Source organism: Ipomoea triloba, chromosome 2 (genome assembly GCF_003576645.1).
Source record: "Ipomoea triloba cultivar NCNSP0323 chromosome 2, ASM357664v1".
In the NCBI taxonomy this organism is placed as follows: Eukaryota; Viridiplantae; Streptophyta; class Magnoliopsida; order Solanales; family Convolvulaceae; genus Ipomoea; species Ipomoea triloba.
Genome location: NC_044917.1, coordinates 82488 through 99546, shown reverse-complemented (window position 1 = coordinate 99546; position 17059 = coordinate 82488). Strand labels below are relative to the sequence as shown.

General features: G+C 34.4%; 4 protein-coding genes across 4 annotated transcripts in view; 1 reads left to right on the top strand and 3 right to left on the bottom strand.

Moving 5' to 3' along the window:
• Positions 1-366, top strand: part of LOC116009965 — a 7160-nt gene extending 6794 nt beyond the window's left edge. Inside the window, exon 4 of the mRNA XM_031249189.1 lies at positions 166-366. The gene's annotated coding sequence lies outside the window, so the exon portion shown is untranslated. The remainder of the gene's footprint in view (positions 1-165) is intronic.
• Positions 367-472: 106 nt separating this feature from the next.
• Positions 473-1976, bottom strand: LOC116005833. The gene is made up of 3 exons (XM_031246072.1): positions 1798-1976; positions 1502-1560; positions 473-784 (listed from the first exon to the last, which is right to left on the bottom strand). The coding sequence occupies exons 1-3, from the start codon at positions 1970-1972 to the stop codon at positions 665-667; spliced, it is 354 nt and encodes a 117-aa protein (XP_031101932.1). The 5' UTR covers positions 1973-1976; the 3' UTR covers positions 473-664.
• Positions 1977-2256: 280 nt separating this feature from the next.
• LOC116009763 (mitochondrial import inner membrane translocase subunit TIM8) lies at positions 2257-3593 on the bottom strand. The gene is made up of 2 exons (XM_031248890.1): positions 3440-3593; positions 2257-2755 (listed from the first exon to the last, which is right to left on the bottom strand). The coding sequence occupies exons 1-2, from the start codon at positions 3485-3487 to the stop codon at positions 2567-2569; spliced, it is 237 nt and encodes a 78-aa protein (XP_031104750.1). The 5' UTR covers positions 3488-3593; the 3' UTR covers positions 2257-2566.
• A 533-nt stretch (positions 3594-4126) lies between these two features.
• Positions 4127-11592, bottom strand: LOC116010146 (probable protein S-acyltransferase 7). Its single transcript, XM_031249419.1, has 5 exons — positions 11302-11592; positions 9929-10111; positions 6073-6369; positions 5027-5260; positions 4127-4944 (listed from the first exon to the last, which is right to left on the bottom strand). The coding sequence occupies exons 1-5, from the start codon at positions 11398-11400 to the stop codon at positions 4390-4392; spliced, it is 1368 nt and encodes a 455-aa protein (XP_031105279.1). The 5' UTR covers positions 11401-11592; the 3' UTR covers positions 4127-4389.
• Positions 11593-17059: the final 5467 nt, after the last annotated feature.

Genomic DNA, 17059 nt, shown 5'->3' with positions numbered 1-17059 from the left:
TATATATATATATATATATATATATATATATATATATATATATATATATATATATATATATATATATATATATATATATATATATATATATATATATATATATATATATATATATATATATATATATGTATTGTGCCTTATTTGCATTAATTTTTATAAATTCAGATTTCTTCATTTGGCAAGGCAAGGGAAAAGAGAAGAGAAGAGAAGAGAAGAGTGAAGTGCAATATAATTATATTATATTGGGTTGTTTTCTGTGTATTTTGTTGTGCTTATCTTCAGTGCTTATCTGATATATATATGAATATATGATGTGATGAAGACACACGAGCTAAGTTAAGATTATATAAAGTGTTTTTCTTTAAATAATAAGTGCATGTACGTTGTATTATCCTGAAAATCTTTGCTTATTAGGATTTGCTATATTTTTTGTTAAAACTAGAAATAATATCATGAAAGCTAAGGATAAGAGTAATAGAGATTGATCAAAGTAAGTTTGAAATATTGATGAAATGATGACAGGCGCTTATAGATAAAAATGTGAATATTACATAAATAGGATAGGAGAGATGATCAAATATATACATCCAAAATTAAAGGCGAACCAAAATGCATATATATAGATGTAATTAATAAATTTGTTTGCCCCGTACTTTAGATATGATTAAGCCGCCATAGGTTTCTCAGGAAGACGATGGAAGCTGACATCTTGTGCAGAGCAACAATATCCCACATTCAATATTCTTTTCTTTTTGCCTTCTTTATTCTTTTCCTTCTTTGATACCTGCGTGCATGCAATATAATGTACGTAATTAAATATATGCCACACTTTAAATCTTTAATCATCGTGCTGCAGCATGCATGCATTCATGATATAATAATAATAATAATAATAATAATAATAATAATACATCACGCTCTCTCTCTAGCTCTCTCACACATATGTTATATTACGATTATAATAAAATGTTTAAATTATTAAAATAAGAATAATGTTACGTTCATTTTGCATTACGTTCGGATTCTTTTAATTCTGAGTTTGGCTTTATTATTGATGATGTTAGAGAGACTGCATCTTTGATTAATGATGTAGTTTTCTGTTTTGCTAAGCGATCTGCGAACCGTGCCGCCCACCTTGNTTGCTAAGCGATCTGCGAACCGTGCCGCCCACCTTGTGGCTAGGGAGGCCGTTTCTGAGCCAGGTTGCGGGGAATGGTTTGATAGCCCACCCCCTTTTCTTGTTGATTGTATTCTCAAAGATTTAATGCATTAAGTTATTTATTTCAAAAAAAAAAAAAAAAGAATAATGTTACACACATCTAATTTTACCACACAAATCACTACTTCATGATGTGGCACAATCATAGAGACATAAATAGAACTAATTTAATGCTTAAGATTTTGCTACATCATAGAGTAATTGATTTGTGAATGGTAAAATTAAGGATGGAATAATTAGCATTTGTTTAAAATAATATGGAGTAACAATTAGAATAAAGACCTTTGTAATTGATGATTCTCTGGAAGTGTAGGGCATGCTTTTAACTCCATCAACTTCATCTGAAACACATATAATCGCCATCTAATTTAAATATTAAATATACGATACTCCAAGTAATCCAAGACAGATTATGTTGCACATTTGATAAATTCTACTCTATAAAACTAATTAAAAATTGTAAATAATCAATTACTATACGGTAACGGTATGTCAGATACTTAAAATTGTTATTATTATTTGGACGTAATAATATTAGATAAGAATAGTGGATGAAGATGCATATATTGAAGACATACCTTGAGAATCATTTTGTTTAAAATAGACCCTAAAGCTTGGAGAAGCAGGATATTGGATTGTATCATCTCTATCTCTATCTCTATCTCTCTTTGGATGAATCATTCTCCCACCATGAGCGGGGGACGGTGCGTCCATCATGTCAGCATTCATCATGCTTGAAACACCACAACCCATTTTGAAGAACTGAAATTGGTGTTTAAGTTAATTCAAGGTTTTCTGCGCTTTTTAAGACAATCAGAATTCATGTTCACTGTTCAATTTTGTTTTTCTTTTAATTGTTTTCCTACATTCTTACCGGTGCTGCGATAAAATCTCACATATTTGACCAATTTTTTTTCCTTTATATTCTACTCTACAATATAATATCACTCTTTGACTACTTAAAAAAAAAAAAAAAAAAAAAAAGCTATTGACCTTTTCATTAGCAATGCAATTTTTCTTAAAATTCATCAGCAAAATGACTACTTGAAAATATAAATATTTTATTCCAAAACTTGTCCATACAGAACTTAATTGCATAATATTTCTCTGCTGAGAAAATGCCATACATATTCCTGTATATGTGCATATACTCCAAGACATTGTTCGTTCTTTAAAAAAAAAACACAAAAATATAGCATGTAATCAGTAAAAACTCGCTTCACATTGTACCAATGGATAGCTCAAGAGGCCAGGCAGCAAAGTTGATAGAAATTAACATTTCCTACTACTGAAGGGTAGAACATGAGATGACCATAGCTAGTGAAGATTACAAGAAGTTGGTTCTCTTTAGTTAATAGACTGAAAGCGCTTTATGATTAAGACACTCATATCCATATAGCGTTGGGCGCAGTTGGTTAGGCAATTTGTTTCACTGGAGCTGAACTTGCTTCCTGGAGTGCTAGTGATGCATTTGTCCCAGCATGAACTTGTGATCTTTCCAACCAACTCATTGACCATTGCCCTTTGCTTTTCTTCCTGCAAAAGGTCGAAGTCAGAGTCTCACACAACATCTAACACAGGACAGGGATGGTTAAAATGTTAAATAAAATGGTCGGTCTGTAGATGGGGTACCAAATCTTACATTGTGGAGTGAGCAACAAGGGCAATTTCTAAAAACTCCGAGGAAAGGATTAGCATGCAAAAGGAACAAACAAGATGCATGGAACATTGAAGTCAGAGGCACACCTAGCTAGTTGCTAGATCAAGATTCAATTTTGCATAAATAATCAAGATTCATCAACTTACTATACAAATCCTGCTCCTGTATTCATCATTCATAAGCAGTAGCACTAGCAGCAGAAGGAAAAATAAAATAGAACAGCACTTTTAAAAGCCACCATTATTCCACACCTCTTAAATCGATAATGGGATAATTTTAAGCTTGATAAAGGTGTTTACTTATGACTCTAGTGTGCTATTTCGCAGCTCTAAATATACTGTAACAAGTCTTAGCATAGACATGGGCAAAGATCCTAGTCCTAGAAGAAGAATAAGAATATATCTGTGCATAAGTATACATACCATGCTGTCAATTTTATCACAGAAAACTCCCTCGTAACGCTATGACTACATATATACATTCATTCCCAAGGATAACTTAAAAGAGAACAGACAAACATAAAAAGCAAATGAATATATATGTGTGTGTGTAAAGCTTACATTGAGAAATTGCTGCATCTCGGCGGATTTCAAAGCTGAAGCATCCATGGCTGAGACGAGGCGAGGGTAGACTGTAGAGGGAGAAGAAGCTTAGGGAAGGAAGTGAGACTGAGAGTTCATCCAGCCGAAAACCCTAGTAAAGGCTAAAGCGGGGAGGGACATTCAAAGGGCCTGCTGGCTGTTAAGCCCACTTTCGTCCATTGGACTAAGTTAATTAAAAAAAAGGGACCAAATTTTAACTTATTACAAAAGTTAGTTTGGTAAATTGTAAAATCAAGAGCTAATTTCGAAAATAAACAGAGAAATAAAGTGAACATTTCTTTTTTGTCCTTGAAATTTTTCATAAAATTTGAAGTTCACATGTTTTGATATTTGTTTGAAAAGTCTATGATTTTTATTTTCGATAAATTTGTATAAATAGATCTTTCATATATAGAAAAATGGCAAATAATTCTGAATAGTGCAATACATGTATTCTCTCAATATAATCTTTTCCTATACTAGTTATTTTAACAATCCAAAAGTCATAAAATAAACCGTGAACATGTTCGCAAACAACAACCTCCCTTTGTTCATGTTCTGTTAACAGCCTTACTTAAACCACTTTACCTAAAAAAAAATTCCCTCGCTGTGATTTATACGGAAAAAGGATACATCCGGCTACATAACGTTGGAGCCAGTGTAGTGTCATAACTCATAACAACATACATATATACACATAAAATATTACTCCGTACAATATAAACTCGTAGATATTGATGTAAAATAAAATTTGAGTGAGTGTTCGTTCCACCAGAATAATCACACTTGAAAGATAATAATAGATTCTGTTAATGAAAAATATAAAACACATATACACGTCGCCACCATAACATTTGAGGATTGTGTGTTCATTTTCTTTTTGCTCTCTGACTCTGAAGCGAGTTATCTTGTTAGTTCCACCATTATCCTTACCCTTCTTCTTCTTCTGTTATTGAGCTGACACTACGGCTGATAACATTTTTGTGATTGGAGTTCCCAAATTCTGATGATGCCATTGCCAGGGCAACAATGTCAGGTGGTAGATCCAAGCTCCGGCTTCTCCTTCCCCAACTAGACCGCCTCGGGTGTAAGATGCTCCGCCCATCTCCATCTCCATCTCCATCTCCAAGGCTGGCCTCGTTTTTCTCTATGGATGCTGCTGATTTTTTGTTAATTTTATCCAGGAGATTATCATTTCTAGGCAGCCCTTCCAATTCACCAGTGCTTGTCACCCCCCCATCCCCATCATCACAAACTGGTTTCCTTCTCATTTCTATGTCGCTCATGGTTTTCTCCAAGTTTGGGCTATAACCACCACCTACCACACGAGGTTGTATCTCAGCCTCTTTCTGGAGCTTTGCCCTGAAATTGTTCTTTGAAGGAGGAATACTTGTACAGAATATCTCCATGAAGTTTTGAATTGTCCCTTTATTAAATGGGTTCACCCGCCGATCGTACCGATACCTAAAGTTCTCGTATGTTGACTGCAATCATATTAATGGGTTCACCAAACCACTTAACAATTCACTAACAACTAAATATACAATAACAGAAAAAGGCACATACCTGGTTTGTGCTGATGAGGTAAAGATGGAAGACTGTAAGCCCACCAACAAACCAGACAGATATAAAAGTATAAATAATAAGCACAATTGAGGCCGGAGTCTTGGCCATTGCTTTCCAGATTGAACTCTGCTCACTGTCCATAATCCTTCTAATATACACCCAGCAAAATGCATGTACATACAAGCAAAGGAGAGTTGTCGAGAAAACAAACATAAAGAAGAAGCGATAATTCCTCTGCAACAGGAATCAGAATTCAATTACGTTAGAGGCGAAGACACTACAGCATGTAAACAATAACAATTTCATCACAAAATTGAAGAAATGGTGGAGAAAAGAGAGAAAAAGAAGGAAAGCATATAGAGGGGTGGGGTTGGTGTGACTATACAATGCAAAAGCATAAAATTTATTGAACACAAAAACAAAACCAGTTGGCCATTATAATGTCTCTGCAACTTCATTTATCCAAATTATGCAGACCCAAATACAGTTGCAACCATTTATGAAGAATTCAGTGCTGCTACCATTAATGAATCAAGATTCAAGAAAGCTGACTGTGGTGACCAGAACATGAAGCCACAATTTCATGAATGCATTCTAGATTCTTTGGGCCTTGGAAACAATCAAAGGTTTTATACAATGATGTAGTAAATACACAACCACATCAAATTAAGCTCAAATGGGATGTGAAACAATGGGAAATTTCAATTTATTAGTTAATCACTTATCCAAAGCAGATAACTTCAAAGTTTTGGCCATCAAATGCTTTATGTTTTTAGCACAAACCAGTATTAGAATTATGCCCAATTTGGTATTTAACATTTCAATATCAAAGAAACCATATTGGTGGGGAACTCAAATTTTTTATTAAAAAAAAAAAATGGAAGAGATTCTTCCATCCAGGAGAAAATTACAATGTGCTATGGAAAAGAGAGAAGAAAAAGCAAGTATGACTATCTCCCAACACGTAATAGGAAAGTGGTAAATTTCCTTTGTGCTATAGCTCTAATTTCACAGGTCTTATGCAATTTAAAGATTGCAATACTTACCAATCCAATACACTGCCCAACCCAAGGACAATGATGATCGAAGCGTTCCACACAGTTATTGCAAATTGAACAGTGCGAGCAACGTGGGGGCCTATAAAGCATGCAGGTATCACAGTATTTAACTTTCACAATTATTCCATTGACATCTACATCCTTCACACGGGGCAATCGTAACTGTGGAGTCTGCCCAGGTCCAGCTTGTTTGTTCCCTTCAAAGTTTTCTGGCTCAGGGGGATGAAGATTGCGAGGAATAATACCTGGATCTCTTGCAGAAGTCAGGAGCAGGAGGACCAAGTCCTTCGAAAACAAATAAATCAAAAGTTAAGTTTTTCCTAATAATATGAATTCCTCTTTGCAAGCAGATAACATACAATCTAGAAAAATACCCCAGTTTTATTCCCCACAATAATAGAATGGATATAAAGTATTGGCAACCATTTTTCGTCAGCAGGACTTCAGAAGCAGTACTGCTTCTATATGATGCTCTAAAAAAATGGTAGAAAAATGCAATAAGGCTCCATATTTCCATCTTTATTTAATGCATAGAGTGAATATACAATGTGGTGCCTCATTCACCATCATCAAGACTTCCACACCCTTGTGAAAGTATTGGTAGAAAGTTCCCTGGTATTCAGAGATATACCAATCGAACAACAATAAAGTCTACCCCCAACTTATGCAGAAATTGTAACACTAACAAATAAAAAAGCAAATTTTATATTCAAATGTATTTCAGTAATTTCGTGAAAATCTCTATTCTGCAGAAAATTCTGGGAAGTATTAGATCTGATGTACTTCATGTGCTCTTTGGTTTGCTAACCTAAGACCTTTTGGAATAGCATATGAGCATATCTAATTAGTACTTCTGTATAGGCCTAGGATTCTCGAGGGATCATGACCAAACTAGCAATAGAGTTGAATGTATGAAATAGAATTCATATAGCCAACCCCAACTAGGGGTTAAAAAGTGTGTTCAGGTAAAATTAGAAGAAAACTGCTATCCTTTTTAGCAGTTTCTTTGCTGCCAAATCAGGACCTAACTTGTATTTGCATGGGCAGTTTTTCTGAGGAGATCATAGTCAAATCCTCTTCAGCTAGACTTCAAATTTCTAAGATAAATCTTGCAGAATATAGCATTACAGCAACAACACTTCTGATAATTGTGGATTTGATCTTTTTTACTACACAATAATTACAATTTCTTAATCCCAGCTGACTTTAAGTAGAAAAATAAGTTATATGAGAGTTAAGTGGCGGCCACTAGTTGCAGGAATTAAAGTTGAACAGTTTGCTCAAAGATAATTTGGATCATGACAAGTTAATCTACTTCCAAGTTTAAATTTCTCTTTGAGACATTCAAGAATGTATTTCTCCAAAACCCACTATACACATGGATTTTGTTTAAGTCACTTTCTGAGATAGAGGTTTATAACCTTTCTCATCTTGCGCGAATTAACTCTTAAAACTATGAAATGATAAAATAAAAATAAAAAATTTAAAAACATAACAGGCTCATCAATCACATTAAAAACACGTACTTCTGCACTACTCCTTTTCTCAAACATTTCAGAAGATTAGCCAGATGGCATTGTTAGCCCCTAACTTTAGCAGCAATACCTTGCTTAAGCCATTTGCAAGCTACATTTCGGTTGATGCAATGAACCAGAAAAGTTAGCCCTATGAAGGATTGGAGTCAATTCACAATTTGAGTCCATAACTAATTGGAAGTAGTTGTTCATGGGAGCCCTAGCCCCTATGAGGAAAAGCAAAACCCCCAATAAATCCCCACTTGAATGAACAAACTTCTGAGCTCTTTCCCTACTGCTTCTTTGAGGTGATGTTACCATTGTTAAAAATAATGAGGTTGAAGGTCTAGCAAGTGGCAAAGGGCCACCACCTGCTCAAAAGGTGGAAACTGTGAAGTTTTAAGAGAAGAACAAATGGGGCCAAACGAGGGAAAGATATGAGAAGAGATTAATTGCTTCAGTAGCTACAAAAGACTACCACAGTAGTTTGAAGCCAGACCTTAATATGAATTATGTCAGTTGTTTCTCTCTATTGCATATAACAAAATTGATATGGATCTAATATGTCACTATTGCTTACTAGGAAAGCTCTCCTTATTAATGGGCAACCATGGGCCATTTATATGTACTAGGAGAAGCACCAAGTACAAAACATTTGAAGGATGAACATTTTTTGACACACTGCGTCACTGCTAACTTTCAACTGAAATATACTAATTTATGTTCATCTGTTTATCACAATAGCAAAGATTAAGTGAATGTAAAACAATTCAAATTTTTTCACTAATCTACAAAACTTTGCACACGTCACTTTGTCAATGACAAAAAAAAAAGTTCAATGATAGAGAAATATACCACCAGATATGTAAAGCAGGGATACAAAAGCCCATTGTTAGAGATATAAGGGTTAGTTGAGATATTTACTCTAAGCCCTAGGTTTTAGTGTTAGTAACCTGTGGCTAGGGTTAGTTCTAAACTAGTATATATAGCTCTACTCTCCTGTACATTTACACACTGAACATATATACGAATATACTTTGTTTTGCTATTCTATTGTTTAACATAGTATCAGAGCGAGGTTGAGTGAGTGGGTAGTGGGTTTTGGTCGGAGTGAAGAGGCGAAGCTGCCGGAGGAAGCGGGGCAGCCACCGGCGCGTGTGCGCCGTTCTGGCGGTTGCTCCGGTCGAGGTTTGTTCTGGTAGGCTCGTCTCTAAAAGCCCGATAGATCTGGAGTGGTGGTGTCTCAACCATCAAGTCTCCCTCTCCCCTCTTCTCTCGCAGGCTTCCCCATAGTCGCAGCAGAATAACTCCAGCAGCAGTGGATGGTTGCTGGTGGTGTTGGCCCTTCGTTTTTTCTTTTGTTATTGCTGACAGTGCAATTTACAACACCTGTATGGCCATGGAAGAACCAAGAACCGCAGTGGTAGTGAGCAGTGGTGACCGGTGAAGCTTTCCGGCAGTGGTGGTTGGTGGTTGCCAGCAACTGTGGTTGTGGTTGGTGGGGTGTTGATGCTGGAGTGTTGAAAATGAGAATGATTGGGCAATAGGTTAATGGTGAGGTTGCTGGGATGGAAGCTGACAAATAATTAGTTAGTAGGTTTTTGTTTTGAGTGCCAAGGTGTGAGAGTTGGAGGCAGTCCAGGGGTGTTGCAGTGATGGGCAGCACAGGTGCTAGGGGTGGTGTGGACCTGGCATATGTCGCGGCTATTGTGGAAGGCCGGCGACTAAAGAATGGTGCAGGAGGAACCAGTTTATGTGCACGCAACAAGAAAACGGGAAAACACTGGTGGTAGGCAGCAGTTATAAGGGTTTGTGGAGTGAAAGGCTGGTGCGCTGCGGTGTTAAGCAGCGGTGATAAGGGTGTGGGGTGTGAGAGGCAGGTGCGCTGCGGTTGTGGTGTTTGGCCTAGTTTGAAGCTTTGTGGAAGCTTTGTTGGTGCGAACAGGTGCATTGTGGACTGACTTGGCACAGCGTGGTTCGAAGGTTCAAGACTTATAGTTCTAGGTTTGGAGTCTTATGGTTCATGTGACACATATGTAACAAGTTGGGCATGTTAAAATCTATGCTCCAACTTGAGGGGGGGTGTTAGAGATATAAGGGTTAGTTGAGATATTTACTCTAAGCCCTAGGTTTTAGTGTTTGTAACCTGTGGCTATGGTTAGTTCTAAACTAGTATATATAGCTCTACTCCCCTGTACATTTACACACTGAACAGATATACGAATATACTTTGTTTTGCTATTCTGTTGTTTAACACCCATAATGAAGAACGTTTAAGCCAACAGTTCATCACTCTAGTTTGCTATTAGCAGAAGAATTTAGGGACTTACATAGAGTGTGAAAAGAACAACTATAACCATAATTGATATCCCCCAATCACCAGCAAAATCATCCATCAATTTTCTAGCTATAAAGACACAGAACACTGCAACAGGTGCAACAATGAGGAATATGGTCAGAAAGACAGATCTACCATCAGGTCCAAAGATGAGCCTCCCTTGAAGGCAAAATCTCTGCATTGTAGAAATAAAACATGGTCATGTAAATAATAATGGAAATACTACATCTAAGGCAGCATCAAGGAACAGCATTGTCAAGTTGTATGGAAACAAATCTCGGTAGAACCTGTGCTAGTAGGAAGACTGCTCAAAAAAGTAAAGCTCCTAACTGTCTATGAATAAAACAGTCTGCCCATAAAATGAATTAGAAAAGTTTGTATTTCATTTAGAGTAGTTTTGTGTGCACTGAAAAGGTTAAGTTTGCTATTCCCATTTTCAAAAGTTTTCAAATGATTGGTGATAATTTTTTTCCGAACTTTAAGGCACTAGATATTTTTAAACATTCATTTGAATAAGAGGCCAAAAATTTGCAAGAAACTATATAGGGTGGGTCTAGAGTCTAGAAACCAGCTAATAGCTTTAGATGAGAGTCTAGAATGCACTGTCTGTAGGTTAGTACATAGGTTGGCAACAAATCCCTATTGCAGATTCACAATTTCAAATGAACTTAAGCAATCGAATGAATTCTCATTGTGACAACAGCATTTGAAAAGATTGGGCAAAATGAATTTCTTTAACCAATTTGTCAAAGCTAGTACATAGTACAAATTAGGAAAGCAATCAAGTGAACTGTTACATTCCCTGAACTCAAAAGAATATTCCCAAATACTACTTTTTAAAGCATTCAATCTTCCCTGATCAAGGGAGCAACCGCTACTCAGCTACTCTCTTGATAAGTAAAGATAAAGAGCTATGTGCAATCAGAGCAATCACAACTTTCTTAATATACCATTTCAACGACATTCGTTGTACAAATGCAACCATTTAAGTAAATATGCAATTATATATAAACACGGTGGTAATTATCATTATCATTATCATTTCCTACTTGAATGCAAAGCTAAAAAACAAACATCTGGATATTCAGATGTGAAAAATTAACTACCAATAGAATGTAAGATGGCAACTCAATCATAGATAAAAGAAAGCAAAATCTAATAAGAAAAAAAAAATTGTGAACAGAGTTCAAACATGGAAACATCAACAAGATTGTAAAGCATGACTTATTCAAATCGAAATAGATATCATAACCCATACTAGCTAAAAACTTTTATCTTTCAGAAAAAAATATAAATCTATTTAGTATTGATATCAAAACTCAGTTCTGCAGTTGAAAATCAGAATTAGAAGGACAAAGAAATTACGTTGCTGCCTTTCCAGGCCTGGTAGGATCGGAGAACAGGTGCGGAATCGGCAGCGGCGCCGGCAGAATCAGAATTCCTCGGCGGAGCCACCCCATACATTTCTTTGAGCGGAAAGGTATAATTGTTGATTGAATGTTGCGGATTGAAATGGGGAAGACTGCAAAGGTCAAATGGTAATGGGAACTCAAAAGGAAAAAGAAAGGGAAAAAGGCGGCTGCTTCATTATCATTTACTACTATTCCCTTTTATAAATAACTATCTCTCTCTCTCTACTCTTTTCTTTTTTCTTCCTATGTTTACCAGTACTAATTTTTGGGGATTTGACTTGGCCTTGTCTGGGACAGCCTGCATGCGCCAACCATGATTCTCGATGACGTCACAATCCGGTGACGACTAGATATCAACCACTGTAATACCGGACTTCGTTTTCTTATTATTCTTATAATAATATAATTGATTTTAAAATTCTTTAGAATTCAGTATTATATCTTACTCCGTATATATTTTAAATATAATTTTGTTTCAAAGGTATTGTTACACACTTCTTTTGTGTTTTAAAAGGTTTATTTTTTAAAACTACTATTAGTGAACATGCAATTTTTAAAATAATAATAACGATAAAAGTATAGAAGATCTAATTGAATCTAAATATATCCTGACTTCAAGTTATTGTATTCTATAATCAAAATAAAATACATATATATAATAAAAAATTTATCCAAATATAATGCATAAAATTTCAACAAAGAAAAATATACAATTCTAAAAGTGACATTTTTCGTGCATATTTAAATATAAAATTATTTACCAAAATGTCAATTTCTTCTAAAAGTTTAATTTTAATTACAATTAAAACTAATGTATTAATTCTAAAAACATAGTTATCAAGTATAAAAATAATGGATTTATATAAGATATTTAAAAAAAAAAATTGGGTTCTCCCAAAAAATGGAAGTGGTGTGTCGTCGCCTTGGTCGTATATGGCCAGGGCAGTCTTGATTCAAATATAACTATTTCACTCAACATATAGCATACCTCATAAAAATAAATATAGTTGAGCTTCTTCAATCAACTTTGTTCAATCCTCGTAGAAAATACGTCAATTCGTGCTCCGTTCAACATCGTTGAATGTTATGGCAATACTAAGGATTTGGGGAGGACATTTAGGGATTTAATGGAAAGAGTTAAAATATTTTATTTAAAATGAAAAAATATATTATTAATAATATTAAAAAAGTCAAATCAACCCATACGGATGTCAGTGCGTCAAATTTACTGGTTGAGGAGGTCATGCTATTTTGTATGATTGGAAAGTTTTGAATGGACTAATTGTACTTTAAGAAAAATCAATAGCATGATTGTACTTTCATGAATCAGTTCGATGACCATTTTGAATGTTTTTTCAATAATTATTCAAAGTTCAGATGTCCAATGGTCAAAATTTATTGGTGGTGACACCGCTATTTAATTTTTAAGGAAAATTTTATATTTACTCCTAAATTATAGTTTAAATTTTTTTTGAAGACAAGAAATTAATTAATTAAATCATCAACCAAACAGTTTACAAGAAAACTAGGAGGTGTATCAAACCACTCTCCGCAACCTGACACAGAAACGGATTCTCTAGCAATACTGTGAGCGGCACGATTCGCAGATCGCTTAACAAAACGAAACTGAACATCATCAATCATAGATGCTAGTTCTTTAATATCATCAATTATTAATAGAATCGAAAATAGCATTAATCACCAAAAGCGAATCTGTCTCCACATCAACATTGCCCATGTCTGTATTTTTTAGCCAACTTAAAGCTTCTCTAATGCTCAGTGCCTCTGCCTCCTTCACCCCATACAAACCTTAAACATGCATACTTTTTGCAGCAAGAAAAACACCCATGTCATCTCTAAGCACCCATCCGAAGCCTAGCGAATTATTACTTTGGTCAACTGCTGCATCTGTGTTTAGCTTAATTCTACCAAATTCTGGAGTCCTCCATCTGTCCACTGTAATTGCACCATGGTTTTCACGAGTTAACATGTTTGCTGCAGACCAATTTTCGAGCATAGTCAGTGCACGCCGCATCACCAAATGCAAATCAAAAGATATGCCATGCCATACATTATCATTTCGGCTACACCACAAAGCCCAGCAAATAGTTACAAATTTAGGAACCATATCCTCTCTGAGCATAGTCAAACAATTGAAAAACCAGTCAGCAAGGTCATTACCTGTACAGGTTGGTACTATAACATCAAGCAAATTCCAGACTTTCAATGTTTCTCGGCATTTGGCAAAAAGGTGACTGGCACTCTCTTCCTCCTCCCTGCACATGTGACAAACCATAGAGCAATGAACATTTTTCATTCGAAGAGCATCACAGGTTGGCAAGAAAGATGATACTAGTTGCCAACAAAAAGTCTTGATTTTTGGAGGTACATGAATATCCCAAATCTTCCTCCACGGCCGAGTATCTCGACCCTATCAAATGGTTTAATTTTGATTGGATGTAGAAGAAGAATATATATGTATATATAAAAGGAACAAAAATCATGGTCGAGAGTGCATGTATTACTATTTTTATTTTATTTTTTTAAATTAGGCAACCAGGCTACTTTGACTCTTCGAGGAAGCATAACTATAGTATAGTATTATACTGCCAAGCAGCCATCAAGTTGACAAGTACATTGTTTAGGCCTGGGCTTAGCATACTGGATCATTTTATAAGTATATAACTTATTTGTTGGGCAACCATACTAGCCCAATAATTGGACCATTTTCTTGTTGGACACATAAGTATCGCAGGGGTAGATCTAGATCGAGTAATTAAAGGAAGAAATAGTCCAATTTGATAGCATATATATATAGAGAGCATGCGTAATAATTAAATGAGATCACATTTTATCGTGAAATCCTTCATAAATGCATACATGTTATTACATTAATGCACACAGATTAGATTGTGTGCAATTCGTCCAGTACTAATGTACACAAGTTACCATGTATGCATTCGTGTAGTAGCCGGTGTGCATTTACGATGGGTCTCAGATCACGGGAACATGTGGATGCACTTGAATATATAAATATATAAATGTATGTATGTATGTATATATATATATATATATATATATATATATATATAGAGAGAGAGAGAGAGAGAGAGAGAGAGAGGTGAATGATTTATAATTTGTTTTCATTCAAAGTATTTTATCAAATTAATTATGTTTTATATTTTGTTTTTAATATTTTTTATATTTATGTATTTTGATTTTTTATCACTAGTCAACAATATTTATGACTTGGTATTTAAGTTTTTCATTTTTTTTCAAAATATCTAATTAATTTTAATCTTTCGCGCTCCCACGGGAGAAGATCTCTAACTCACCCCTACTTATTGTATATATGTATGTACGTATGGTCATCATGAGACTATGCACTATATACCACAATTGTTAATAATGTGGATGTTCGATGTTGACAAATACTTCATAATATTTTAAAGTTAAATGCTTAACCGGAAGTAGCTAGCAAGGGTAATAGATAATAATAATTAAATTGAAAGGGAGGACATATATACGTCTAAATTAAAGATAAAAGGTCCCTCCTTTAATTTGCATGCCGCATAATTATAGCCACGTATGTACAGTGCAGCTAAGGCATGCAGAAAATGCAGCTTAATGAATGAATAGTTAGATGTAGTGCACAGTGCACTAGCTTATATATATATAAACTTACACGTTACACCTGCCCTGCCCTCCCCTCCCTGCCTGCCTGTTGGCGTTTATCCAATGATATGATATACACTACAAATTAAAAGCACATCCCGCAGTGCAGTGGTAGGTAAAGTCATTTTATCCCCACAATAACACCACTCCAATACAAATTAAAATTCAACAACACAACTTAACACTCCGATCCAACAAATATCTATCCGGGGAGGATAACGACTGCGGGCCATCCATCACCCTATCATTATTATTCTTAATTATTTTTATTACATACTACAAAAAAAAAAAAAAAAAAAAAAAAAAAAAAAAAAAAAAAAAAAAAAAAAAGCTAAGTGTGGACTCGCGTGCATGTCAAAGTATNAAAAAAAAAAAAAAAAAAAAAAAAAAAAAAAAAAAAAAGCTAAGTGTGGACTCGCGTGCATGTCAAAGTATGCATATATATAATTTGTTTAAGTTCTTTGTGTGTGTGTGTGTTAAATGTAAGAGAATTACTTTAGTATGTATTAAAAAATATTAGGTTAATTAAACGAACATGTTCATGAATATATTAAACGAACATTAAACGAGCTTGTTCATCAAACATTATTAAACGGACATTAACGAACGCGATCATGATCTCTTATGAAACGATCGTACAAATATTCAAACTCTACTCATTTATATTCATTTACTTTAGTAAACGAATGCTGGCAACAATTAATGGCAACCACTAATCAAATTTCCATTCCACACAGCAAGAGCTAGGAATTGTCGGGCCCATGATTTGGCCAAATCTACTTCTTTGTATAGAAACTTTAGGTATTGGCACTTCGAGCCACTCACATGTACCTTTGAATTATCTACTACGTAATGAAAGTTTGTGTTGATTATAAAAAAAATAATAAATTAAAATAAATGAACGCTTTATCAAACACAAATTTACGAATTCAAATTAAATAAATACAATTTCACTACTACAGAAAACACCTTTAACGTCGGTTTTTTAGCACTTTTAACGTCGGTTAAAAATCGACGTTGATCTGGCCGACGTTGTATATAAATGATACGGCGTCGGTTGTAAAAACCGACGCCGTATGTATTTTTTATTTTTTAAAATAAATAAACTACGTCGGTTTTTTGAAAAAACCGACGTAGTTTATTTAAAAAAAAAAAAGAGAAACGACGTCGGTTTTTTACAAAACCGACGTCATTTATTTAAAAATAAATAAAAAAATATGAAACGACGTCGGTTTTTTTGGTTTTTTAAAAAAAAACCGACGTCGTTTATTTAAAAAAAAAAATAAAAAATATGAAATGACGTCGTTTCTTTAAAAAAAATTAAAAAATAATAAACGACGTCGGTTAATATGAAATAACCGACGTCGTTTATTATTTTTTTTAAATATTAAAAATATTTTATGAATCTGCCTAAAACCTGTACAGTATATTTTCAATTCACACATAAGTTTCAGAACCTGTGTAACAAATTAACATTTATAATTTCACTATTGATCAAACTAATAAAGTTCTCAATTAATCAAAGCTAATAAACATCACAACTTATCAAACTAATAAAGTATACTACAATAACTAATAAAACATTGAATATTCAACATAAATCTCACAATTCAATAACACTAATAAACAACAAGTATTTAACATAAATCTCACCGGATGCAATATATAAAGCCAAAGTATAAATGAACATAGACCACGGTGTGGCTAATCACCGGATGCAATATATAAAGTCAAAACATAAATAAACATAGACCACGGTGTGGCAAATCACCGAATGCAATATATAAAGCCAAAACATAAATGAACATAGACCACGGTGTGGCTAATCACCGGATGCAATATATAAAGCCAAAGCATAAATAAAAATAGGAAAAAATCTTACCTCACCACAGAGTTATCCACGTCCGTAAACAAATCTCGAATCTAACTAATTACCTACAAGTATTATTTGTAAATTAGTATAGTAAATTGATATTATTTTATAAAAATACTATTCTAAACAATCTCAAAATAATTTACAATTTATTAAAATACTA